Source organism: Colletotrichum aenigma (genome assembly GCF_013390185.1).
Source record: "Colletotrichum aenigma strain Cg56 chromosome Unknown KSG_Cg56_contig07, whole genome shotgun sequence".
Lineage (NCBI taxonomy): Eukaryota > Fungi > Ascomycota > Sordariomycetes > Glomerellales > Glomerellaceae > Colletotrichum > Colletotrichum aenigma.
This window is the reverse complement of record NW_023500913.1, coordinates 2,352,163-2,378,376: the sequence shown is the minus strand read 5'-3', so window position 1 is coordinate 2,378,376 and position 26,214 is coordinate 2,352,163. Positions and strand designations below refer to the sequence as shown.

The 26,214-nt window shown below is 54.0% G+C and overlaps 8 protein-coding genes across 8 annotated transcripts; 5 read left to right on the top strand and 3 right to left on the bottom strand.

Moving 5' to 3' along the window:
• Positions 1–730: 730 nt before the first annotated feature.
• Positions 731–1,317, top strand: nhp-1 (Non-histone chromosomal protein 6; the record flags this gene model as incomplete). Its single annotated transcript, XM_037326145.1, has 3 exons — positions 731–794; positions 1,008–1,225; positions 1,288–1,317. The coding sequence occupies 3 exons, from the start codon at positions 731–733 to the stop codon at positions 1,315–1,317; spliced, it is 312 nt and encodes a 103-aa protein (XP_037175089.1).
• A 2,883-nt stretch (positions 1,318–4,200) lies between these two features.
• On the top strand, positions 4,201–6,092 carry CGCA056_v010897 (uncharacterized protein; the record flags this gene model as incomplete). Its single annotated transcript, XM_037326144.1, has 8 exons — positions 4,201–4,634; positions 4,691–4,767; positions 4,822–4,892; positions 4,940–5,085; positions 5,135–5,364; positions 5,421–5,532; positions 5,591–5,718; positions 5,845–6,092. 8 exons carry the CDS (start codon positions 4,201–4,203, stop codon positions 6,090–6,092), a joined length of 1,446 nt encoding a protein of 481 aa, XP_037174960.1.
• Positions 6,093–7,005: 913 nt separating this feature from the next.
• pgmA (Phosphoglucomutase) lies at positions 7,006–8,966 on the bottom strand (the record flags this gene model as incomplete). Its single annotated transcript, XM_037326143.1, has 5 exons — positions 7,006–7,298; positions 7,350–8,363; positions 8,419–8,622; positions 8,680–8,777; positions 8,914–8,966. 5 exons carry the CDS (start codon positions 8,964–8,966, stop codon positions 7,006–7,008), a joined length of 1,662 nt encoding a protein of 553 aa, XP_037174961.1.
• A 643-nt stretch (positions 8,967–9,609) lies between these two features.
• CGCA056_v010895 (Oligoribonuclease) lies at positions 9,610–10,343 on the bottom strand (the record flags this gene model as incomplete). Its single annotated transcript, XM_037326142.1, has 2 exons — positions 9,610–10,212; positions 10,263–10,343. The coding sequence occupies 2 exons, from the start codon at positions 10,341–10,343 to the stop codon at positions 9,610–9,612; spliced, it is 684 nt and encodes a 227-aa protein (XP_037174958.1).
• A 746-nt stretch (positions 10,344–11,089) lies between these two features.
• On the top strand, positions 11,090–12,700 carry yjhC-0 (putative oxidoreductase YjhC; the record flags this gene model as incomplete). The annotated part of the gene is made up of 1 exon (XM_037326141.1): positions 11,090–12,700. The coding sequence occupies one exon, from the start codon at positions 11,090–11,092 to the stop codon at positions 12,698–12,700; it is 1,611 nt and encodes a 536-aa protein (XP_037174959.1).
• Positions 12,701–15,045: 2,345 nt separating this feature from the next.
• On the top strand, positions 15,046–15,663 carry CGCA056_v010893 (uncharacterized protein; the record flags this gene model as incomplete). Its single annotated transcript, XM_037326140.1, has 1 exon — positions 15,046–15,663. The coding sequence occupies one exon, from the start codon at positions 15,046–15,048 to the stop codon at positions 15,661–15,663; it is 618 nt and encodes a 205-aa protein (XP_037174964.1).
• A 4,508-nt stretch (positions 15,664–20,171) lies between these two features.
• On the top strand, positions 20,172–20,912 carry CGCA056_v010892 (uncharacterized protein; the record flags this gene model as incomplete). The annotated part of the gene is made up of 1 exon (XM_037326139.1): positions 20,172–20,912. The coding sequence occupies one exon, from the start codon at positions 20,172–20,174 to the stop codon at positions 20,910–20,912; it is 741 nt and encodes a 246-aa protein (XP_037174965.1).
• A 594-nt stretch (positions 20,913–21,506) lies between these two features.
• On the bottom strand, positions 21,507–26,172 carry DUR3 (Urea active transporter; the record flags this gene model as incomplete). The annotated part of the gene is made up of 5 exons (XM_037326138.1): positions 21,507–22,579; positions 23,931–25,179; positions 25,235–25,512; positions 25,568–25,829; positions 25,885–26,172. The coding sequence occupies 5 exons, from the start codon at positions 26,170–26,172 to the stop codon at positions 21,507–21,509; spliced, it is 3,150 nt and encodes a 1,049-aa protein (XP_037174962.1).
• Positions 26,173–26,214: the final 42 nt, after the last annotated feature.

Sequence of the window (26,214 nt, the reverse complement as noted above, 5' to 3'; positions counted from 1 at the left end):
GCGTTGCTGCCGCACAATCACTCCCCCATAGTAAAAAGGCTGCTTGGCCCTCCCCCATACGTTTTCCTCCCTCTTCTTTTTCCCATACAAATCTCCCACCCAAATCCTCCTCCCATACAAACCACTCTCTCGCAATACACACATACAACCAGCCTCTGCGCACCTTACTTGTGAGTACTTGTCGCACTCCCCATCCACATTGCACCTTAGCATCACGCCCATATCCAATACCCTCAATATCTGCGGACGCCCAAAGTTATTTTGGCAATTATATTGCGCATCTTTACTTTTGCTCAAAGTCAAAATCCTGTGGCTTTCTGGCGGACTTTGGAGCGTGCATCCCCCTCCGCGATCTTTCTTCGCACCTCAACCATCTTCCTCAACTTCACCCAAAGGAAGCTTGACAGCTAACGGAGCTTGACGCGTCAGACCCCGAATTCCACAACACCCTCTCAATCTCTCAAAAACCCGCTCAGGTATGCTTCACGATCTCTTTACTACGACTTTGAGCTTCACATCTCAATTATCGCGCGTCGCCGACCGCAATTGCACTTGCGACCCATCACCACCCGCGCCTAGGGATTCGCACCATCGCGCAACGCTGCCTTGCCCAGTGCGCGGCGCAATGCCACCAACCCTGCGCAACATCCAACCCACTTTCTTTTGAAAACACGCTGCATCTGCCAAGTTCCTGCCATTCAGTCAAACTAATCGCTTTCTCATAGACAACATGCCTAAGGCAGCAACCAAGCGTGGCGCGGCCGGCAAGGTCGAGAAGAAGCGCGGCAAGAAGGGTACGTTTATCTCTTTCTCCCGTTCAGTCGACCGCGGTCTCGTCGACGGGTTACTCGAGTGTTGGGTCACCACGGCCTTGAACATCTCCAAGGCATTTGAAAGACTGCCCAACGGGTGTTCTCGGCCGTCAGCCATGCTCTCGCGAAGCCTAACGGCGCCGTGTCGCAGTCGTCTCTGCTCTACTCACCATATTATGTCTAACACTGATCCAGACCCCAACGCCCCCAAGCGTGGCCTCTCCGCCTACATGTTCTTCGCCAACGAGCAGCGTGAGAACGTCCGTGAGGAGAACCCCGGTATCTCGTTCGGACAGGTCGGCAAGATCCTCGGTGAGCGCTGGAAGGCCCTCAACGACAAGCAGCGCGCCCCGTACGAGGCCAAGGCTGCCGCCGACAAGAAGCGCTACGAGGACGAGAAGCAGGCCTACAACGTAAGATGCCCTCATGCACCTCCCTTGATGTGTTGTGCTGAAGCTAATTAGTCCTACTGAAGGCCGACCAGGAGGAGGATGAGTCTTCTTAGGGTATTCGTTGTTTCTGTTGTATCTCGGGCCGCGGCGTTCAATGGTGGAATGGCCCATTATGGGTTATCTTTAAATGGTTTTGGGGCAGGGAAGGCTCTCGAGTGTTACTCGAGTGTTACCACGTCTGGTAACGGAGCCACAATGAAATAACGAATATCTCGATATGAGAACTCCTGTACAAGTAAAGTATTCAGTGGCTTGGCTTCGTCGTTCCGAATTGCAATGCTGCACCAAAGCAAAGAATTTGTGTACACATGGTCATCGGCCCATGCACCGTGCTCACTGAATGAAGGGTCGCTTCCCCGGACCCAAGGATCTGGACGTCCAGGCCTTATTTTCGGTCAACCAGTCAGAATGTCCTGATCCTCTTAATTGCCAGGGCATCGTATCGTGGGGGTGAAGGGGGGAGGCACGCAGGCCAGAACAGCGGCTGGGATCGGCCTGTCCACTAATGCAGAGTGCACACGGCCGGGGTCGACCTGCCGTGCCGTCCGGGGGCCTGGGGCCGACTTGGGCGGCTTGTGTGGCCCGTGTCTGGCGAAGGCGGCATCGGTAGCCATGAAGCGGGTGCCGCGACTGGAAGTCATGGAAAGAGAGTGGTGAGCCAGCCGGTAGGCTTTCGTGGCTGCCGATTAGGTAAGAAAACTAGCAAACCCGAAAACGGTGCAACGAAATCTCCACACTTTCCCGTCCGATCCATTGCCGGGGCCAGGGTGGTCTCGGTGTGTTGAGACACAGCAAGATGGGAGGGGGCCGGTCCCTTCACTGAGGTTCCTGCATCCAGTATCTTGTCGCAATAGAAGGCAGGAGTCAATGGAGGCGGGCTGCCTCCTGCCTTCCCAGCGAAAGTCAGGACCAGAAATAGATGCCTGATTCTAGTCAGGTTACCGCCTGTCCCTCGCTTCCTTCCAAGGTCCATTCTCGACCTTCATAAGCCAGCAGCATCCGCAATAGAGCTCCTCCGTTCATTCTTTCGCGAACCTCCCAACTCCCACGTAATCGTACCGTGCATCTCCATCGACCATGTCGCGCGGGTCGACAGAGCAATCGAGTCTCAACTGCCTGCTTCTCCTAGCATGGGGACAGATGATGTTTGAGCCGATCTGCTTCGTCAGCCAATTGTCACTACATGCAAAAGCATCTCCCCCACTCCTGGTGGTGGGCATTTATTCATGAGATGAACCGGTCGATATGGTGCAGCTCCTTGCATCAGGGAGGGCTCTGTCAAGTTCCGTCCCGTTGTCCCGTCATCCCGTCTTGCGCACCAGACAGAACTACCTCGCCTCGCTAGGAAGGAGGCTCTGCGCATTGCACCCCGCGCGAACGGTTCGAATGAAGAAGCGACCGATGCCACATCGCATGCATTTGCGGGGATGACAAGAATCATAGTGCATCAACGACCAGACCAATGTGGAAGGATATGGCATCGTGCTGCATCTGACCATGCATATGTCAATACTCGGTCGTCGGTTGCCACGATACTTGCCCTACCACGATCTGTTCGTCTCCGGGGTTGCGTCTACGACACTCAACCCCGTAAATTTGGACGCACCGCTAGCGACGATCGAAGCGGGCACGATAGCAATGTGACGCTGTGCTATTTCGCCTTTGCGCCCCTACGCCCCGTTCTTGTCGAGCTCTTCGGCGCGGGGTGCACACATGGGAACCGTCAGCCAGTTGCTGTGTATACCTTCGCCAAAATGCCGGCCATGAGCCAATTTCCTTCGGTGCCCGGAAGGTCTCTGCCAGAAGCAAGTGTTCATCTGCGTTATCCAGTTTATGCAAGTGCTAGTCGCCCAAGCCTGAACCCCGCCGGCTCCGGCCCGGCCTCATTCGTCCATCGCACCGTCTTGGACGTCTAATGCATGCAGAGGGGGAAGCATACAGGTCCATGGGGTCATCCTCAGCAGTCGTGGCATGCTCTGGCTAGTCGGTCGTCAGGTCAATATGTGTTGAGCCCACACATTCTGCTTTGGCAGCAATCTGACAGATGTGCCCTCTTTTCTTTCCCTACCTTTCGGCCTCCTTCTTCAGAGTTTCTTACAGAGCCTCTCCTACCAGTTTTTGGATCGTCGGTCCATTCGGTTTCGGTGTGTTTTTGTGTTTCCGCCTTGATATATTCGGCGCATGCATCGGTCAGTTGACTCGGTGCTCCGCAGTGATTGACATACAACGCCGTTGGCGGTGAAGTCAGTGCAGGCCACCGAATGCCAAACTCAACTTCAACCAGCTTGCACCCGTTCAGCTCCGGGCATAGTCGCAACCGCCATTGAGACCCGACGACAAGGCATAGCCAATCTTCAATCGACCCGAGGCGGCCTTCTTCATAAACAACAGCCAGTGCTCGCCAACCACGGAACACTCGACACGTCAGATGTGATCAGCCTGTGTTGGTGTTTGGGTTCGCTCGTACTGCCAACACAGAAACAAAAGGCAGGACTGAATTCGGAGTCTGGCAGGGTGTGGTGGCGTGTGTTTCCGGGTTGGCCGCCAAAATCGAGACCTGCAGCTCCGAATCGCAATTGCAGCCGCTTTCCACCCATTGAGTGAGCGCCTACCGTTGTGGCCACACATTACCACCAGAGGAAGATCATGCCGAGCACAGGAAGCGGGTCGCCTCCTCTTACTCCTCTTCTCTTATCACTGTATTGTCTGTCGCTATTTCAGGACGATATATCGTCAGATCTTTTGAGCTGCTCAGTATCGCTTTCGTCAACTTTTCGGACTACATGCCGCCTGTGCAAAACATTGCTACAACACACAGAAGTTTAAGCACCAGCCGGGCTTTGCACCGACGGTTGAGAGATCCCGCCGAGCGATGAGAAGGTGAATCGCATCATAATCACCCATTCCAGTCGAGGACGCCGCCAAATCCGCCTAAAATGGAGCTGAGCCTACAGAAAGCCGACTTCCATCTCCTTCGAGGATGCTGCCTCGAGGCCGAGCGCGCCGATATGGTGTCAGTGCATCTTGAAGGTCTTCGCCAGGCCCTACCGGAGACCTACGGCGGCCATCTCGCCATGCTTGTCGAGGAGATGCGGAGCAGTGCAAGGGTTCTCCGAGACCTGGCCGATCTATCCCAGATGCATTTCAACCGAGTGCCAATACTACTCAACTACCTCAACATTGTTCTTCCGTGTCTGTCCAGGACCCTCCGCGACATCATCAACTTTTATGAGACCCGGACGCTGAGCAAGGAAATGCGATGGCGGAAGATGTACCATACGATGACACAAGAAGTTGGCGGGCTGCCCTTGCCACAACGCTTTCTGCTTTATAACCATTTCTTGACTAGTCTGAAGCAACTCCTCATAAGGTAAACCACAGTCTGTGGAGGGTGCCTCCTGTGGGGATATATTGACAAAAGTGTAGGTCGCCAAATTTCGACCTCAACGGCTTGGAGAGCCTGAGGACACGGATTATTGGACTTCGAGAAGCGCGGGGTCTTCGTACGCAACTGCTTGAGTTAAATTTCAAGTTTCATCTCGCTGACGTTCAGACAGCCACTCCGTCCACACAGGTCGGTCCCGTTCTCAGACCAGAAGTGATGATCCTGCCGACGCTCCAAGATCCCGTACGTTACCCAATAGTGGATCGATATTCTGCTGACTGGGACTCTAGAATGCGCACTGGGCTGAACAGATCTTCTCGCTCCCACTACCTTCTCGGACGGCATTGAAGCACAACAGGCCGTCGGAAGCTCGCGGCCAGTTTGTAGCATGGGGCCAACTTAATATCCCGAAGGAGACCAAGATGCTCTTCAGGCGGTACGGTAACAGATCGCCTCGACACATAAGCCGTACTAACTCTCGTTAGACCTTTTGACGACGACCGTCTCTGTCTCATGATGTACCTTAATTTGGTGAACCAGACACCTTATATCCTTCTTCGGACATTCCACCAGGGTGCACCATGGTTCAGCCTCCGTGGAACCCACGAGCTTGTTATCCACAGGGAACACAGCAACGCCCTGCATCTTAATCGGTGGAGTCAGGTGGACCGAATGCCGAAGTTGTGGGCTGGGCTGAGCTTCAAGACTTGGGAAGGTAAGCCGTTACCAAAGTTCCAACAGGCTTGGTGGCTTGCATCTGACGTGCGCTAGAACTGGTCTTATTCCATTGCACGTTCGTCTCCTTGAAAACCAGGAACGCCCTTACAATCGACATGAACGCGAGAGAGTTCAAGCTTAAAGGCGAGGAGAGACTCTTCCAGGCGTAAGGCTGCATCAATCCCCCGGTCTCATGTACGTCAAAACTTAACGTCTGTATCCAGCCAAATTATTGACGATGGCTTCAAACACTCTTTGATAGTCTATCGTGACTCCGGAACCAAGGGCCTCCGCCTGCATGCCGCCGTTTGGGAGGGTGAACTCCGCCAATGCCCAGTCTGGACGGCCTTCGGTACGCCCTCCGTCTCTACATACCCCCCTCTCTAGTTCCTGTTCCGGGTCCGCTCTAGAGTTATTAAAAAAACCCTCTGTCCTCGACCCACCAATGTTGTTTCTAACCTCGACTCACAATCTTCAGTAACCCATCAGTCTGCGTCTCCGACTTGGCTCCAGCGCAAATCCAATCACCGCGTCTGGCTTAAAGACGTCCAGCTCTACGTCTTCTGCCATCGATACCGCCAGCAGAACCAAAGAAAGGGACAAGCTGGCGCATTCGAGATCAACTTTGTCTCCGACGAGGGGGGCAAACGGTTCCGCGAAGTCTTTGCTCCCGCACCTGAAGACACGTCTGAAGTTTCGATGGAGGCGATCGAGGATGCGAAGTAGTCGTGCGTGCGAAGTACCGGGCCGAAGCTCAACTGACGAAGGACCGGTCCAATATTCCACCACCGATCGATACCTCGCCGCCCGACCAGCCCCGATACTCCACACAAACTCCAGGCGTGGTCCCCGATTCCCCGTGGTGGAGCTGCTTCGTATCCCACCGTACCCACGTTACCTCTCTACCTCCCGTCCCACACGCCGGCTCGCCATTTCCAGGAACAATCGTGGATCAGGCCCCTGGAAATCCACTTCACCTAGGGGATTCTTTGGTGTTCTACGGCGGTCCGCGCGCAGACCGCCTTGCTATTCAAAACAGGTCATCCATCTCCCTCCCTCACCCCTTCACATACGTTTTGTCTTGTTGGGTCTGGAAAAGTTTGGACTTGATGGAGATACCCTGGGAAGACTGATATGACTGTGATGTCGTTTTGATCTTGCTTTATTTCGTTGACATGCTTTTCCTTGATTGTGGCATGACATGAGCGCAGCGTTTCTCTCTTGCATTGCGTATAGCTGTCATTGCCTTTCTTTCTTTTCCTATTTTCTCTTTGCTCTTCTTGGTCTTTTTTTTCCCCCAAAGAGACCCTAACTTTCATGTCTACTTATTCGCTTCTACTACTATTTGAATCTTTCATGACGCACGATTTATGATAATGAGCTTGGAAAAGAATGCAACAAAAGAAATGAAGTATCGGCAATTGAGCAATTGAACAATGCGTCAGTCCGCACAGGTTGCACAATGTGAGAAGCAGCATGCAATTATTAGGTTGATTTGATTCAATTTATGCTGTCGTGTACCATCGTAACATCATCCACAGCAAACCAATGCTGGGCTTCTCTATACTGAAGCGCACCTTTTTACCCCTCCTGCTTTTGTTTTATCTTCGTTCCCCATCATACAGCAACTTGCACGTGCTTATGTCTTGACATCAGGCTCGTCACGGCCGATGAACTCCTTGAACTTGAGCAGGTCCGTGGCCATCTTGATCTCGGGCTTGAGGAAGTCCTGAGCGTCCTGGTCGTAGGTGGCGGGGTCGCTGCTGTGCTGCTCGAGGTACAGGCGGATGGTGGCGCCGGAGGAGCCGGTTCCGGAGAGACGGACAATGATGCGACTGCCCGAGGAGAAGGTGGCGTACAGACCCTGGTTGGAGGAGACGGAGCCGTCGAGGTCGGTGTAGGAGAAGTTGCCGGCGCCAGTGACGGTGCGGTCTGTACATATTAGCTGCGTGCTCTGGACATCATGTAGGGACTGATACATACCTCCGACCTTGCTGCCGATGAAGTTGGGGTCGGCAACGAGGTCCTTCAGGACACCGACAACCTTGTTGGCGCCCTCGCTGTCGACATCCTCGTAGTCGTAACGGGTGAAGAAGGTGCGGCCGTACTCGGTCCAGAAGTCCTTCTGGATCTTCTTGATGGAGGGGGTGACATCGGGGTTCTGGGCGCCGATACCGGCAATGATGTTCAACCAAGCGACAACGGCCCAGAGACCGTCCTTCTCGCGGATGTGGTTGCTACCAGTACCGAAAGACTCCTCACCGCAGATGGACAGCTTGTCGGCGTCGAAGAGGGCGCAGAAGAACTTCCAGCCGGTGGGGACCTCGTAGCAGTTGAGGCCCTGCTTCTTGGCGACCAGGTCGACGGCGCCGGAGGTGGGCATGGAACGGGCAAGGCCGAAGACGCCGTTCTTCTTGAAGTAGGGAATCAGCTGGGCGTGGTGGGCGATGATGGCCAGGGAGTCACCAGGGGAGACGAAGGCGTTGGCGCCGTAGATCATGTTGCGGTCACCATCGCCGTCAGAGGCAGCACCGAAGGGGATGTTGTTCTTGTCGACGACCTCGACCAGGGAGTGGGCGTAGGTCAGGTTGGGGTCGGGGTGGCCGCCGTTGAAGTCGGGGCTGGGGACACAGTTCTGAGTGGCGCCCTTAAGGCCAAGCTCCTTCTCGAAGATGGCGGTACCGTAGGGGCCAGTGACACCGTGCAGACCGTCGAACAGGACCTTGAAGTCGGGGTGGGTCTGGAAGAAGTTGCGGATGAGGTTGAAGTCGAAGATGTCCTTGAGCATCTCGACGTAGTCGGTGGTGCTATCAACGATCTCGACCTCGAGGGAACCGTAGGTCTTGGTGCCAATGGTGGCGATGTCGACATCGGGGATGGAGGCGATCTTGTAGGAAGTGAGGGTCTTGGACGCCTCGTAGATCTTGTTGGTGACGGACTCGGGGGCAGGGCCACCGTTGGCAAGGTTGTACTTGATGCCGAAGTCGTTCTTGGGACCTGTTGGAGATATCTTAGCTTGTGGCAGATGGATTGAAGGGGAGTGTGCTCTTACCGCCGGGGTTGTGGCTGGCCGTCAGGAGGATACCACCGGTGGCCTTGCGCTTGCGGATGACATGGCTGGCGGCGGGGGTGGACAGAATACCGTTCTGGCCGATAAGGAGCTTCTTGACACCGTAGGCGGCGCCAATCTTGGCAATCAACTGGACGACCTCGGGGTTCCAGAAGCGACCGTCACCACCGATGACGAGGAAAGAGCCTGCGAAGGCGGTCTGTCAGTTTCGGGAGTCGTCACGACGCGTGGGAGTTTGTTTACCCTCAACACCCTCAGGGATGGAAAGCAGAATGCTCGTGACGAAAGCCTCGCTGTAGTGAGGCTGCTGGAAAACAGTGACCTTCTTGCGAAGACCAGAACTATGGCATTGTCAGCGGTGCGTCTCGATCGAGGATGCAGCGTGCGAGGTGGGAGCTATGGCGGGGTAGCAAAAGTTGGGGTGATTGGCGTTGGGAATAACGTCAGAGGGGAACTTTTCTTGCTTGGGATACGTACGTTCCGGGCTTCTGGTCCTGGAAGGGCTTAAACTCGACAGTCTGAACGTCCATGATGATATGCAATGCCACTTAACGATGGTGCTGGGGGAGGACGAGTTGAAGGAGGAAAAGGAGGTTGTTGAGGTTTGGGTTGTCTTTGTAGGTAGGTATGGGTTGAGCGTAGGTACGGCAACTCGAATTGACTGGGCCAGACCAGAGCCGACCAGGGGGCCATGGCTGCTGGTCCAGGTGAATGAGGGGCGCTGGCCTGGGAAGCTTGCTGCGGTGAGGCAGGTGAGTGGCAGCAACAGTGAATCGATAGTGCGATACGATAGGCCAGGATCGATTTTGCTGGATAGTGGGGGTTCACGACTGTTGCTTGGCCAGTGATATCATTCTCAGCGTCGACGTGGGCGGGGTCGCTTCCAGCAAAGGAGGGGCAGCTCTGCTGAGAGGCCCCTCACCCCGCCAGGGGCATCGCATACCGCCTCAGCGCAGGGAATGCGGGCGAATCAATGCGGGGCTGGGGAGCTCGTGTTAACGCACTGTTTGGTGCAGTCTCAATCTGGCTGGCGATACAGTATTCATCCAGTTGGCTTACTGTCACTCGAACTCCTAGTGTGTGTACAGGTGTTGGTTCATCATCTACTTGCATTCAAGGGGCCACTTCGATTGATCCTATTCAACTTTGATATTCACCAAGTGGCTGTATCGTCTACAGTAGGTTGTCCGCCCAAGCCTCGTCCTCGTCCGTCTCGGTCAACGGTGTCTCCTGGGCGCTGCCGTCCCCCCGTCTCCATGTCAATCCAAAAATGGCCTCCCTGTAGTACTTGGCTTCGGCAATGCTCTCGAGGATGTCCTCCTTGGCCTGGTGCAGCCCCTGCTTGACAGGCACGTTGTCCAACACCTGTGTCGGGGCCCACCGTTTCGCCGCCTCCTTGATGGAACTGACGTCCAAGATGCGGTAGTGAAGGTGGTCCATGACCTTCCGGTACGGCTCCTTGACCAGGAATGACCGGTCAGCATGCACGCTGTTGCCGGCTAATAGCGCCGTCCGCTTCTCCGGGACGTGCCGCTTGACGTACGCCAGAAGCTCGTCCGCCGCTTGCTCCGGCGTCGTTGTCGACTTGATGACCGCCGCGGTCAGGCCGCTGTTTCCGTGCGTCTTGGTGCACCAGTCGTCCATCTGTGCCATGCGTTCCTCTGACTGGTGGACCACGCAGCCCCAGCCCTCAGGGTCAACGACTTCTAGGTTGCCAGTTGTGATGATGCAGAAGATCTCAATGATTTCCTCCTTGTCCGGGTCCAGGCCGGTCATCTTGGAGATGTGTTAGCCGGGTTCTGTTTCTTCAGACTGGTCAGACTCACCTCGCAGTCGATCCAGACAAGAGGACCGTCCGATGCGGACTGCATCTTGGGTGCGAGCGCTTTGGGTCTGAGAAAGTCCATGGTGGTTGCTGCTGACTGATTCTCTCAAGTAAGATTCCTGGCTTCCGGTTGTTCGCGTGACTAAGACGGCCTGAAGGTATTCGCGAAATCGCTTTCTGCAGTAGATAGGCAAGGTAGGCTCGGCCGAGAAGCACTAGGTAAGGTATAGAAAGGACTGCAGCAGGTGGGGTCGAACCGGGACAGCTCCAAACGGTCAAGTGTGGCTGCCCGCATCGTTACATCACTACGGTGGCGCACGAGGCATCTGGCGATCGGGTGGCGGCAACTTTCCACTGAAAGTGACACTTTTATGCCAGGCCAGGTCTTCCCGACTCACCGCCAGAGCCAGAGGGGGAAGCTGCCACCCCGCCATCTCAAACGCGGAGCGTAGCTTCTTGTTGCGCTTTCTTAGATAAGATAAAGATAGATAAGATAAGCCCGGCCCGGATACCGGATACCGGGCACTTCAAATGCGAGACCGTTGATTGGACAGACGCCGAAGATCGCCCCGCTTGGCAACGCGATCCGACAGCTGTAAACCGCCATTGCTCTTTCCCATCTTCACTCATCCATGCTTATCTGCCTTACCTATCGTGACCGTGTTGTACCTTCCTCGTTTCCTCGACATCAGAGACTACACCGTCCAGCACCAGCTACATAAACCAGAGATTGAACCAGCACCCGTGAAGTCACATGGTCAAGGGGCCAAGCTCCTCCAGAACCAGTGTCCGTCGAGCTACTTGGCGTCCTTCGACAAAGAATCCAAAATGTCATCCATCAAGAAGTCGGGCTCGCCCGTTGCAGTGCCCGCAGAACCCACAATTGTGCCGCCAGAGAAACCTCCAATGTCCGATTCGCCACCGCGCATCCTCATCATCGGCGCTGGCTCAAGAGGCCAGGCATATGCCACCGCAACAGAGACATCCAGCAACGGTGTCGTGGCCGCCGTTGCTGAGCCCATCGCCTATAAGTGCCAAACGTTCGGCCGGAGATACATCTGGGGCTCTAGTCCTCCACAAGAAGGCCAACAGTTCGCGGACTGGACCGAATTCGTATCATACGAGACGAACCGCCGTGAGAGAGAGGCCGCCGGCGAGACGGTACCACCTGGGGTCGACGCCATCTTCATTTGCGTCCTGGATGAGATGCACCGTGACGTCGTGGTTGGAGTCGCTCCGCTTGGCCTGCACGTGATGTGCGAGAAGCCTCTAGCAACGTCTCTGGAAGACTGTCTCGACATGTACACGGCGCTCAAACCTCCTGCTGGCCAGGAACCCAAAAATGTCTTCTCCATCGGCCATGTCCTCCGCTACAGCCCGCACAACATGCTGCTTCGCAAGTTGCTGCTGGAAGAACGTGTCATTGGCGATATTCTCAACATCGTCCACACAGAACCGGTGGGCTGGTGGCACTTTACCCATTCCTACGTCCGCGGCAACTGGCGGAACGAGAAAACAACTGCCCCAAGTTTACTAACCAAAAGCTGTCACGATATTGATCTCCTCCTTTGGCTTCTCAGCGCCCCGATAAAGGCGGGACAGGGGACACCTCATCTTCCGTCCACCGTATCTTCAAACGGCTCGCTTCAGCTTTTCAGAAAGAGCCGCAAACCTGCAGCAGCAGGAAATGCAACCAATTGTCTGTCCTGCCCGTTAGGTGACAACGGATGCAAGTACTCGGCGAAGAATATCTACCTTGGTCCAGACCTCAAAGGTTTGGCATCGGGGAACACTGACTGGCCCGTCAGCATTGTGCTCCCCGAAATCGAGGACTTCGGGACCGCTTCCGAGCGAAACAAGGTGCTGGCTTCGAAGCTTGCGGAAGACTATGACGATTCGACCCCGAAAGAAGTTGTCTCGTCGCGGAACTGGTTTGGCCGATGTGTGTTTGATGCAGACAACAACGTTTGCGATGAACAGACGGTGACCATGAGCTGGGACGACGTTGCAGCCGAATCTGAAGCGCCTAAGCTCTCCAAGTCAGCTACACTCCATATGGTTGCGCACACAAAGAAAATCTGCGAGAGATATACGCACGTTTATGGCGTCGATGGCGAGATTTACGCCGATTCCCGCACCATCACCATCGAAGACTTCAACACTGGTACCACTCAAACCTATCACCCGACGATTGAGGACGCTGGTCACGGTGGCGGTGACAAGGGACTTGCGCGCCAGTTCATTCTGGCCGTCGACCGCGTGAAGAACCACGGTTGGACCGCCGAAAGAGCGCAGAATGAGTATATCGGGTGCACCCTGGAAGAAGTAATTCGATCGCACGCTATGGTTTTCGCGGCGGAAGAGGCTAGGACGGGCAAGACGGTCGTTGACTGGGAGCCTTGGTGGGCAAGTAAGGTTGCCAACACGGGCAACGCTTGAATCAGCTTGTTCTCGGGGAAGAATTCCGTTGTCGTTCTCGGCCAACATCATCGCCTCTGGCCGATGTGTTGAATACCCAGGACGCCAGGACAGAGGCACGACCATGTAGGAATTGCTCCCGAAGTTGTGCAAAATCAAAGACTGCTATCATGCCGCCGTGTCGGGGACACGTCGCCGACGGTTTCTCCCCGACATGAGTCTCTCGAGCATCAAACTAGCTCTGCGGTGCTATAGAACGGTGTGAAGGAACGCATGTACGGCTGCCCCTGCTCTCCCCATATTTCATGTGCAGACGTAGGGTTGCCACCAAAGTCATCTCATCTTGCGTCTCATATAGTATGAAATGAGAGTTTATGGCCTGCTTGCCCCAACTGCGGCGAGCTCAGTGGCAGTCGTTGGGGTGAATGGTCAGCTGAATATTGCACTGTTGCTGTTGCGGCATAACCGCCGAGGGGCAGGCCAGACAACGTTGACAACTCGCAAGATCGTCCTCATTGCGCGATCTCATCTTCTGACGATTTCAAGACCTCGAAGACACCCAGTTTTCTGAACCCTTCCCGGCGGTCTCGTCCGCGCCAGACTTTACGTCTAGACTATGTCATCAGATATGGCGGGCTCTTCATCCAGTCGCATCTTGAGCCCAGAAGCTTGAGCACTGGCGCTTATTTCTTCGATCCTCGGACAGCGTTCAGAGACATCACGGTTCGATTTTGGCGCACCTACTCCCCGTGAAGGTTATGAGCTGGATCTTGATGTCCATCTCCGCGATGATCACTGGCAACGGCCGTCCCCGCCGGTCTCTCTCCCCGTCATTGGCAGCAAAGCCATTCTGCCGGGGAGGTTGCCGGCACACGGCATGTCGAATCAATACGGAGCACTCGTTTTCGGGAAAATTGCTTTTGTGTCGTTGAGGCCAAAGGTTGGCGGTCCTGAGAGGCAATGTTGCAGGCCGTTGTTTGGAACAGTTCCAGAATCTGTCGGCCCTTCCCCGAAGTTCGGATCAGATTGTGCCAAACCAGACCACAATAGCTGACAGCCAGGCATTTGTCATCTAATTCTCGATCGTTTTCATCGTCAGATCACGGATAATGTGTAATTGAATGCGGAATTTCTTTCAGGGCATCCAAAAGTCCGTCGAAATCCGCACCATCTTGGCTCGAAAACAAAACGATGTGTGCACAACATCCATAACACAGCAGGTTATGTTGCCGGTCTGTTAAATGAGCTCCGGCGGAGCCACACAACCGTCGGTGACATGAGTCGCTCGACTCGGTTCCAACGACGCGACTCCTCGCGAACTCCGGTCTGACGGGTTCATCGGGGAGCGCGTATCCACTGCCAAGCTGAAGCAATATGAACCCCAAAGTCTATTCCCCCATATGCTGAAGACTCCCCGACTCAATCAAAGAGAAGTGCCGCTTGCTAGCTTCCCCGAAGCTCAATCACATAGTGCCGCCCAAGCGCCAAGCGACAGCTCCAGAAACCATGACCCGTTTCACAGGAGCTCCCCCTCACCATTAGTGAAGCCATCCCTGCTGCGGACTGCACGTCGAATCCCAATTCCCAAAACGCCAGAAAAATGTTGAGATAGCGGCGGCATCTAGCCGCAGGGTAGTCAGCCACTGAGCTAACGGCTCCTCACTCTTGTGCGCCGCGGTACTGCAAGGCTCGGGGTCTAATTCCTTCTACACATTGAAAGTGCGCTGGGCAGCAGAGTGGCGTCAGCACTTGGACGAGACGAACCTTGTCCTCTCCCAGCCTCCGTCTCGACTTCAGCCAATTGAGCTGAGCCAAGCACGAGACATGCGGCCATCTCCAAAACTTCTGCGGCAAACAAGACGCGCAGGATGCAGCTATTCGTCTTGTGTCAGCTGAGGGGACAACAATGAAGACACACATTGGATCTAAAGCAGTGCCAGCTGGCTAGGGAGGAGCGAAGACACACCGCACCGCGTCGGCGAGTGCCCCCGAGGTCCCGTGCGCCGCAAAAGGCAACGGCCGTAGCGTATGCACAACCTGCAGATGCCTTCATAAAAGACCCCTCCGTCCCATCCCACCTTCTTCCAATCGCAACTCAAAGAAACCGAGGACGGCATTGATCAGTCTTCTCTCGCTGAACATATCAGACGATTCTCCGTCCCCGAACCAACCGAGGAAGCTTTCAATCTCGAAGAATAAGAACCCCTTAGACGCGCACGTCACTTTCACTCCGTCCACTCGCAACCCACGCTTCTCCCCGTCAGACCTGTCACCGAACCTTGCGCCCTCCCTGCGTCTTAGCTCCGAATACTAGCTTCGAGTCTTGGCACCTTCACCAAAAGAGCACAAGCACTGCCGCCGCAACCATGTCGTCTTCCGGAGCCCCTCCCGCACCGTCCGCCGACGAGCTGCCGTTCGGCCCGGTCTCTCGCCACATCACAACCCACAACGAGCAAGGCCGCGCCGTCTTCTCGGATGCCTTCCCGGTCCACGTCACCCCGGACCCGCTGCCCAACATGTACTTCCACACCTGCTTCACCACCCCGGGCCAACCAATCAACATGGACGGCGAGCAAGACCTGACGGCCTACTCGGCCAACCACCCGCGCATGCCCACGCTCCACCTCCCCTCCGGCAGCGTCCTGCGCGTCGTCGACTTCGGCCCGCACACGGGGCCCATGATGCACCGCACCGAGTCGCTCGACTACGGCATCGTGCTCAAGGGCGAGGTCGAGTGCCACCTCGACGACGGGGCGATGCGCACGCTGAAGGAGGGCGAGATCATGATCCAGAGGGGGACCATGCACGGCTGGAAGAACGCGACGGATCAGTGGGCAAGAGTCATTTTCTGCCTGCAGCCTGCGAAGCCCGTCGAGGTCAATGGCGAGGAGATGAAGGATGATATTCCGTTTATGAAGGTCAGCCCGGAGAGGCAGGCGGATTATGAGAAGTTTATGGCGGAGCAGGCTGCCAAGAAACAGTGAGGCGATTGAATCTGGATGGGGTGGGTGAAAAGGGGCGGCACAGAGTATGAATATAAAGTATGAAGACAACTGAGCTGTCGAGACAATGCGAGATCAACTGTGGGAGACTCAAATGAGAACTCCATAGGTCTCCCGGCGATGGTCTGCCCAACAATGCTCAATGACACAGACAGATGAAGAGAGACTCGTATGTATGTATATATAAGAACCCAATGCCAATGAGAACTCATCGACCAACAGAATCAGATCTTCCTAAATGTCCTTTTCTCAACACATGAAATTTACGAGCCTAGCTGTGTACCCCTGAGCTCCATTTGTCAGTGTAAGAAGCCGATCATCGCAGTATCCTAGAGTTCATCTTCGTCGATCACTGCCCATCCCTCATAGATGATGTGACTGTATATTCGGTGAAACGATCCCCGCGCACGTCTAATGAGGGTGTTGGCTCTCGAATTTGGGAACTAGAACGTATGTACAAGCGCAATGGGTTGTTCTTCAATGTAAGCAAGGGTCGTTTACCAACGATTTTTGGCCCCCTTTCTTTGAGGAAGTTAGAGGCCGGGATTATATAGGCACACAGACCTTGTCAAAAGCGGCGATTGTTCATATATCTAAGTCGGTTATTGTAGTCTGAATGAAGTAGGAAAATCAAATACGGACCCTGGTAGCTGTGTTGTGCTTGAATACCAACCTCTTGATCCTCATTAAGCATCGGTAACCTAGGCGAACTATGACTACCAAAAGACGTCAGAATCTACTACCCCAACTGTCACAGACACAAACAGACGTCCACCATCGTCTACTTTGGTATATTCTTGTCAGATACAGTCTATTCAATGCGGTCTGCGATGCTTGCTTGCCTGGTGTCATCCGGACAGGATGCCTAGAGTAAACCATGTCCCGTCTGTAGTGATAGCATAAAGAGGTTCCTAGTGTTCTTCAGAATACCCGCGGGTGCACAATTTGCATGCGTGTCACGAAAATTGAACCGGCCGCTGGTTTAAGTTTCAGTCGTTGGTCTGTTGATGCGTCGACGCGTTGCTGGCCCTAGCAACTGAGCTGTCAACCGGGGAGGCAGCGATTCCTGAGATCTCGAACTTGAAATGGTGAAAACCCCCTCTCAGTACGCGAGTGTATATTTACACAGTGGGCTGGGCGATTTGGACTTGAACAACAATAAGTCAGACAAGTCCGGCAGTCATCTCTCTCGGTAGCAAAACACAGAGGCTTCTGTGACCAACGACCGTGTCTAGCCTTGAGCCTCATAAGCATGGCCATTTCTGGGTTTGTGAGGCACTCGGTCTTTTCCGTCGCCGCCAGTTACCGTGCTTTCACCAATTATTTGAAGGCGTATTCTTACCGAATGTACTGTCTTCTCAATACAGCTCTTCTCTAGTATGAGTCCTAAATCTAGAACAAACGCCTCACTCGGTAGGATCTGACTTGCCAAGCAACTGCAACTCAGAAGAGAATTCGAGGGACGAGCTCATTCGCTTGACTAGATCCAACATTTCTGTGTCGTCGGAGATTACTTATACCCTTACACTCGATACCAAACTACAGGAGCACGCGACGGTGTTCACATGACGTACCTGTGGGACTCGCGAAATTCCACGATACTTTGAGTCCGTTTAAATATGTCGCCTGGTGGTGTGTTTGGATCTCCAGACAATGGAAGTTGTCCCTACCTGCTGACAACGGCGCCGAGCCGAACACCAGCAACTACTACGTCTTAGCGGCCTCCTGGCAGTGAACGCTGCAACTATCCGTTTCCCGCCGTTCGTCGTTACATCTTTTTGTTTATTCGGTGTTGTTATCAGTCTTTCTGTGAACATTGTCTTTGATATCCATGGATACGAGCAGGGATATTTATATATCCTTTTGAACCTCCTACACTATCACACTCTCGAGCACATCTCGGCACTAAACCAGACGTCAAACGACAGCCCACATGGGAATATTTCCTCGATTCATTGTCTTCAGGTTCTCTATATCTTTATATGAATGGTTTAAATATACCTACAAGTCTTGTTTGACGTAAAGTAAAGCAGAATCTTGAGCCGCGGCACCGTACAAAGTCAAAACCAGACAAGTTGCGTGTGGCTTGTGTCAAAGCTTGCATGTGGTCTCCCTAACTAAGTCCAAGGCCAATAACTTCAGTATTCACTGGATGCAGCGTGCGGTCTACTTATAAAGTACCTGGCTGGCAGATTCAAGTAGGCAATTAAACAGGAAGATGATTTGCTGCCCTACGTCCGTCTCGTTAGCTCACTTAGTATCTCTGGTCTTTGGCTAAGCTAAACAGAATGTCTTCCTGTCGTAGTCTGTAGCAATAGTACATATGTACATCTTTTGCAGTCCCCCATTTTGCGTTGTTGATTTGGCTCTCATACTATAGATCCAATGTTTTACATCTGGTACTATCTTGCAATGGTTCATGGAGTGTCGCCCCGTGCTCTCTACCGCTCTGGTATCTAGACTTTCCTAGAGTTGAATCCTACGACCAAGGAACATTCAGAGATGTTTTGCCACCCGGCATTTCTGGTGAAGAACATATCAATTGAAAGGGTCCACAAGAGCATTTAAATACCTTGGATACTATAGCTGACTATAGCAAGCTGCAAAGCAAACTGACTGTGTTTTTGTGTCAAAGCCTAGCTTGATCGAATCGATGAACTTAATTAGAAGCTGATTCAAGGTTGAAATCACCAACGCATATCGCCATTGAATCATTGATTGATGTCTCAATTGGGCTGACTGAGCCGCCAATGTTGGTCTTGAGACTCTGGACAAGGTATCGGCTCTATATTTGTAAAATAAATGACATTTGGCCCACGACTTGGCCAGCCGCTGGTGAGAGTTTTCTTCTGCTTCTTGGTGCATAGTGCAGCGAGATTCTCTACATGTCCCCTTCGTAGTCCGTCATCATCATTAGTTGATACAGCTCCCGTGTTCGATCACCAATTTCCTCCAGCATTGGCTTTCTCACTACGGCACGTTGTAGTCTCATATCTTTGTCTTTAACACGTCTCCACTGGGCCTTACTGAACCAAGCTGCGACAAACATTTACGACTGTTCTGGTGTCGGGGAGGGATGTCACCCGAGAACTCTTCACCACAGCGTTTTAAACTAATAATTTACGGACCCGCGTAGGATATCAAGATCGACGAACAATTACTGGAGCAATTGAGTTGCGTGCTGATTCAATTGATCCGAACAAACTCAGCACACGTATGAATGAATGGGACATCCGTGGCGCTGTGGCTTGCTCTTCTGTGGCGTCCACCGAGATCACCTCGCCTTGGATGTGCCCAAGAATGACGCAGTGCTCAAGATATGGGAGTCACTTCAGCTAGCCACGATTCCCGGCGGCGACGTAAAGTCAGCCGGCAAGAGGACTAGTATCTGACCACGGGCGGGGGCCCCTTGGTTGGGGCTCCTGTTGGGAAGAGGGGCAAGGAAAAAGCAAAGGTAAAAAATGACCGGACCACAGGGAAAAGAACCGGCTTGCAAAAGAAAGCCATCTGAATCAGATATCACATTGTGTGTTTACTCGATGTTGATTTATGAGACAATACAAGGCCGTCTGTTCGCATTGTGCTACCGTCAGTGCTCATATCGTGGTAGTGGACAAAGGCTAGAATGTATCCAATGCCACTACTAATGTCTTGGGATAACGAACGCGGCCGATAGGCCTGGCTATCTTCCTTTCCATGCGCCTGTTGACCGAGTCCTTCCTTTTGGGTGTTTCAACCAGACAGCCGCCGTTGTTACCAGCGGCCGGAGCAATACGCGTACCTTGGTCAAAGGACGGTGGTTCCATGGTTGGTGGCACGGTCGCGACTTCGCGGCTAACGCCTAGGTGGCCGGCCCCTGGCAGCGCCTGCCAAGAGAAGAGGCAGATCCGCCCTGGAGGCCCCGAAGCATGTCGGTGTCATGGTGATTCTAACATCTTGCCTAAGGATGGTGATTTCATGAAGCAAGAAGCAGGCGATGTTGGATGAAAAAACCAGGCCCTGTTGTCGTGGGCGAATGAGTGAGCTTCCCAAGTGATTAGTAAGGCTAGGTACCTAAAGCACGGGGATAGAGTTATCGTCGGGCCGCCGCCCCAAGCGGCGCTTGATACGGAGTTTAGCCGAGTTCGCCCGAACGCGTCTGAGATGGTGGTCTGATCACCTGATTTAGGGGGATACATCAGCAGCACAGCTGACGTGACGGACGCCAGCAGAGAGTCATCAGTCATCGCTCCAACAAGGTTCCCCTCCGAAAGCCCAGAAAGAAACAGCCCAAAGGTGATAGATCTCAACGCCGTCTTGCTTATTCTCGCAATATCTATCAGATCAACATTGTGCCCCCAGTGGGTGCGTCCCCGCCCGCAAGGCAAGGCAAGGCAAGGCAAGGCAGCCCTCGTATCCACTACCCCGAGTACAACTGCGCTGTACCCCTGATCCACCCCGAGAAAGTGGGTCATCCACGGACCGTGAAGCAAAAAAAAAAAAAATTGGACATGCCGTTCTCACTTCCGTCTTCATCTCATCTCAACAAACAACTCCCTCTCACAAACAGCAACCTCGTTGTCCAACGACCGCGGCCTCCGTCGTCAGTCGACACCTCGGTCGCACTCACTACAACGAGCGCCTTCTTCTTCCCTGTCGCTGACCACGACGGCCACGGCCACGCGCACAACTACACGCAGCTCCTGCTGCCCACGCAAACCGCGACCTTCACCCAGCCGCCGCAACCGCAACGGCAATCGCCGCCGCCACCACAGCAGCAACAGCAGCAGCAGGAGCAGAAGCCCAGCATGCCTCGACGCGCCGCCCCGGAGCCCAAGCCGCGCAAGCCGCAGTACTCCCCGGAGAAGCGCGCGCGCATCGCCGTGCTCTCGGAGCTGGGCATGTCGCTCAAGGAGATCTCCGTCAAGGAGGACGTCCCCGTGTCCTCCATCAAGGGCATCGTCACGCGCTACCGCCTCCAGCAGGCCGGCCGCGACCGCCCCCGCCCCGGACGCCCGCGCATACTCTCCGACCGCGACGTCAAGACCGTCCTGCGCGTCCTCAAGGAGAAGCCCGACATCTCGTACGCCGAGCTGAAGCGCGACGCCAACCTCACCTGCGCCACCAAGACCCTCGTGCGCTATCTCCAGATGGAGGGCATCAAGCCCAACAAGCCGCCCCCGGGCGACTCCGAGGAGGAGGCCTCGAGGATGCGCGTGCTGGCTGAGCCTGAGCCTGCCGACGAGGAGTGAATGGCCCACGAGAGAGCCAGTTCTTCACGAAGCAAGCCGAGTCTGAGGATGAGTCGTCGTGCAAGCGATGAGATTCATCGGGCTTGGGCTTGGGACTATGAGTGGCAACTTCTTACGAGACGGACGACTTGTAAGCGACGCTTGCGGGAGAGTCACACGTGCATGAGCTGATGAGTATGACAGAATGAATATGATTACCGAAAGGCGAGGAGCAGGGAGTTGGGCGTTACCGCCACCATGCCGGGGGTTCACCCCAGGCGATTGAGTTTTGAGGAGCAGCATCATTAGCGAGAGCGCAGCCGCGAACAGGACCGGCAGACGGTGTACAGAACGTCAGCTTCAATTGCTTCAATACCAACAACCCTTCGACTTTCCTGCGCATGCGCGATGAGGCGCATGCTGAGTAGATCCCGCATGAGCGGCTCTGCGCTGGTCAGAGGAGGGGCTCTCATAACCATCTGACGTCAATTCATCTGATGGACATTGGTTTTGGGAGGATGTGTATCGAATAGACGGACCAAAAGACAGAAGTATGGCTACAAATCAACCAAGTTTTACGGGATTAATTACAAAGAAAGAATCCCGCTCACTCACCTAGTTATTCGTGTCCTTCGGTCCCATTACCTTGTCGACATGAGCCAGGTAGGTCATGCCGCCTTTCTCCTCAGAGCGATCCTTGGGCAGCATACCTTGAATCTTAGCCCTCACTCTCCACATCCCCCAATCCACATCAACGACCCTGCGATCAATAAACACCAACCGGCCGCCCTCCCTCACAGCCCCGCAAAACACCTTGACCCAGTTGACCTCCCCGTCAACCTCCCACTCGTCCACCTCCCAGTCACACATCTGCCAGCCCGGCGGCCGCACATACTTACCGCCGCTCCGCAGGCCCGCGATGACAAGGTCCTGCAGCTGCAGACAGCGGCTCATCTCCGCCGCGCCGCGCCGGATGCCGTCGTCTTCCGGCTTGCCGCGGGCACCGCGGTACCCGCGCCCGTACGACCGCAGGTCGAGGAACACCGTCTCCAGCTGCGGCATGACGCTCCAGTCCACCTGCAGCATGCTCGCGCCGGCCTCCACGAAGAACCGCATCCCGAAGCCGATCTTGGGCTCGGGGTTGCGCCGCAGGCGGAGCCGGAACCAGGGGTCTTTGGGGACGCTGTGGAACATCAGGTGGCGGGGCAGCTCGCACATCTGCGTTTCTGCTGTCGGTGCTGGAGGGTGGTCGAGCTTGTCTTGTTGTTCTGCGGGGTCATACTCACCAAAGACCAGGCCGCCGTGTGCCATGTACTTACCTATATCATCGTCGGGCGCCCGTGGAAAGATTTGGTGATAGCATTGAAGTCGGGTTCGCTCCAGGTCTTTCAGAGCCCAGTCCATGGCTGCGGGAAAGCGTGACTTGAGTTCTTCGATAGTCCGACATGGGATGTTATTTTTCAGAGGGAACGAGACGTGGTCCCCCTCGCGATGCACGTCACCAGACACGAAAGTCCCTTGACCGCCATTAACTCCCCGGGTGTAGACTTCGGTCCTCTGTAGATCATACGCGGCGTTCACCGGATCGTTTCCGTGAGAACAGACGCCCCATTCTGGGACAAATAGAGCAAAGACACAGGGGCTGCTGGTCGAGAGAAGCTCTACCAAGACGTTATGCTGGATTTCGACTGGCAAGTTAGTTAGTCGGTCGAGTACGGAAGGGCCAGGTTTGTCGCCCATGGTTGGCAGCTGAGTTTCCTTCCAGGTAGTCGACCGCGATGAGGCTTGAATTTCGAGACTTGCTCAGTGTGGTCTTCCAAGGCATCTTATACCCCAGACGCTGGTTTCTTCTTGATTCTCGTCACAGCGTGATCGATCGCGGCCTGGCCCGCTCCTTTGTTCTCCATGCCACAACAATGCCCCAGTTCTTCAACGCGAGAACAATGCCATTGGAACTCGGGCCTTGACCCTCGAGACCTGGAGGCCTGTGCCTGATCAAAGCCTCGAGCAGTGCGGGCCAACCAACTTGTTCTTGCCTCTGCTCCTGAACACATAGTCAGCGGTGATTGGCTCATAGAGCTTCCACGCGTCTGCAAGTTTCGCCCCAGCCAACGGTCTCGGGTAAAGGGCTCATGGAATTCGTACTCGTATGCCAAGGCTCAAATACTCATCTGGTCAAGCATGCCCCCTGTCAATGTGCTCCTAAAGCTATTGTCTAGAGCTGCAGAATCCCGAAGGCTTGACAAGCCTGGTCGTCGCAATATAGTCAGCTGCTACTCTGGTGCCTTTATCTCCAACTTATTCTGGAGTTATAACAACAGAAACAATCGACGATGACGTTGACCAGAGCCGAAAGTTGGTGTTGCCTCATTGATCAGTATCAGACACCCGAGCCCGGAGTCATTGCTCGTACTGTCTGCTTATGGGATGGGCTCAAGGATGGCTTCTCTTTCTCTCTGCAATAACTCCAGCCACATTGCTGTGGTGCTGGATGTAGACCTTGGGGATCAGCACTGTTGAAAGAACCCTAATCGCCAGCTGTCTGAGAGTAGGTAAACATTGATGATGCCGTCTTCCACTCGAAACAGGCTACGAAACGGGACGCCATTCAATATCATCATACTTGCAATACTATCATATTTGAATGCTTACGGCGCGATATAAAAACCGATCTTTTACTAGATTGTGATGGAGATTGTAAAAATGTGGCTTGTAGTTGTTCACGTACAACCGTCGAATATACAAGATCATCTTATACAGATCCACTCCCGCTACGCACGCTATGTCTGTTGTAGTAGATATTGCCTACTGAAGACCGATGCCACTGTCGCTACTACATGCTACGATTCGGAATACTCCTGGATGTCTAACGTCTATAGACAGAGCCAACCTCATTAGGCATTCGGGCTACTTATTATAACCGTTCATCAAAATGTCCATTGCTGTCATATTCTTTTTCATCAAGAAGAAAATCTCTCCTCCTTTGTCAATGCTTAGACCGGAGAAGGTCCCGCCCTGAGTGCCATACACCCTTCGCACCTCGGGCAATCTCGTAGCGCCCGTCGTACAGAGGGTATACTACAACTGCAAAGAAAGCAAAGAACTGCCAGATAATGGCCACCGTCGTCCAACTCTTGAAGAAGGTCTTCTCAAAGATGTAGTCGCGATACAGCGGCATCGGCCAGAGAATAAAGGTGACCAGAACGATGCCGACGAACATGTACCAGGCAATACGGTACCATTTGTATAGCAGCTTGATCGTGTCTCCGTCGAACGGATGACGAACGTCATCTAGATTGACCTTGCCATTCAGAATAGCATCCCTTGAAAATACCGCAGCTGGAGCCTTTTCGTTTCCAGCCGTGGCTGCCGTTCGTTCCGGGTCCGACGCCTTTTCGGGACTCAGCAAGGAGGGTGCGGGTCGTTGTGACTCGGAAGTCGATGAGTTGTTCCCATCGTCAGTGTCCTTCTCTGCTTCGGTGCTCTGTTTCAGCTGGACTTCCTCCGCGATTTCTGTAAGCAGAAACCTCCTCCAATCGAACTTCTCTGGCTTGTACTGCGAAAGCAGAACCGAGTACAGAGCAGGTGAGAAGAAGGAAGCGGTTGCCCCGTACAAGGCTGGCAAGCTTTCCTCTGTTGTCTTCAGGTTGATCTCGCCGTAAATAACATGGGCTGTTCCAAGCCAGATGCCCAGCCCGGTGAGGAAGCCGAGGATAGGGGAGACAATGGCTGCCAGGCGAGTTTGACCTGACCAGCATAGAGTCAAACCCAGCGGAATGATGCCAGGGCAGGAAAGAATCGGGCGGAAGTAGCCGATCCACGTCATGTCGGCGCCTCCGTAGTTCAGAGCTAGTGAGATGACAGTGATGAACACCGCATGGAAGACGACAGTCAGATGGCTGACGTGCACCAGCTTCTTGTCTGAGGCTTTGGGGTTGATGTAAGTCTTGTAAACATCAAAGGACAAGATGCTGCTGACTGCAATCATGGACGACGAGACGGTGCTGGTTAACGCCATGAATACTAGGACTAGGAAGGCGTCGATTCCCTGGTCACCGATCAGTGCCTCAACGGTGTAAGGCATGACGAGTCCTGCGTTGACTTGTGCCAGTGTGAATTCTTGCGGGTAGGCGGGCCAGATTGGAGTGTTATGAAGCGCTCTTGCGGTAAGACCAATGACGGTGCCGAGACCCCATGGGATGCCAAAAATAGCTGCGGCCGCCAGGTTATATCCGGGAACGGTTGCGTTGACTTCTGTCGCGAAAGACTTTTGCCAGAACGCAGTGTCCTGTTAAAAGGGTCAGTTTCATAGTCGTAGGGATACTAGAATTGAAAGTACGTACCATCACAACAAGAGCCAAGTTACCAAACTTCAGAATCAATCCCCAAATGATTGCATCTCGGGACTTCATCGTAAGCAAAGACCCCTTGTAGTTACCGTCGATCATGTTCTCCGAAGCTGTCGCTACGACTTTGTCGTAGAGACCTCCAAGGCCACCGACAGCATCGTGCGTGAGGACCTTGAGCGTGAAGTAAATGATGAGGACCAGAGCAATCAGCGTGTGCAGGTAATCGGTAATGAAGGTAGCCTTCAGCCCGCCAACAGCGGTGTAAAGCACGACTGCATGGCACCTGATTAGTCTCAAGTTTCCAGTAGATCTGCAGGGAATGCTAACCTCCAAGAGGGATAAGAATCGTTGCAGCCACGAAGTGCATTCCCGAGATACCGTAGATAAGCTGTGACCCTGTGAGGATCATGCCTGCACAGCCAAAGACGTTGTTCGTGATGTTGAGCACAATGAAGACAATGTGTCCAACCCAGCCATAGCGCATTCGAATGATTTCAAGTGACGTGTGGGCGTATGGAACTCGGATCTTTGCCAGGACGCCCAGAGCCGCCATCAGAGCGATCTGGAAGCAGAGACCTGTTGACCACCACTGATAACCACATTAGTGACATTCACACTTAGATAGAATTGTAGATTGAACGTACGAAAGGCACTGCAAGACCAAATTTGTAACAGAAAGCCGCCGAGAAAACTGTTTCGTTGATCCACATCCACGAGGAAAAGACCGCCGACGCCGTCAGCCCAGTCCCGACAGATCGGTTGGCCACCATGAACATCTCCGAAGTGCCCGAGTCTTCGGCCAGGTATGCCTTTTGAATCTTGACGGCTGCCAGAATGACACCGCAGAACCCGATGCCTAACCCGATGAGCATGCCATAGCCGGTCGATTGGGGGATCAGGGTCTCCCCCGACACGCCCAACTGAACCGACATTCTCAAGGCCTTGTCTTTTCTTGGTACGGAGAATAAAGAAGT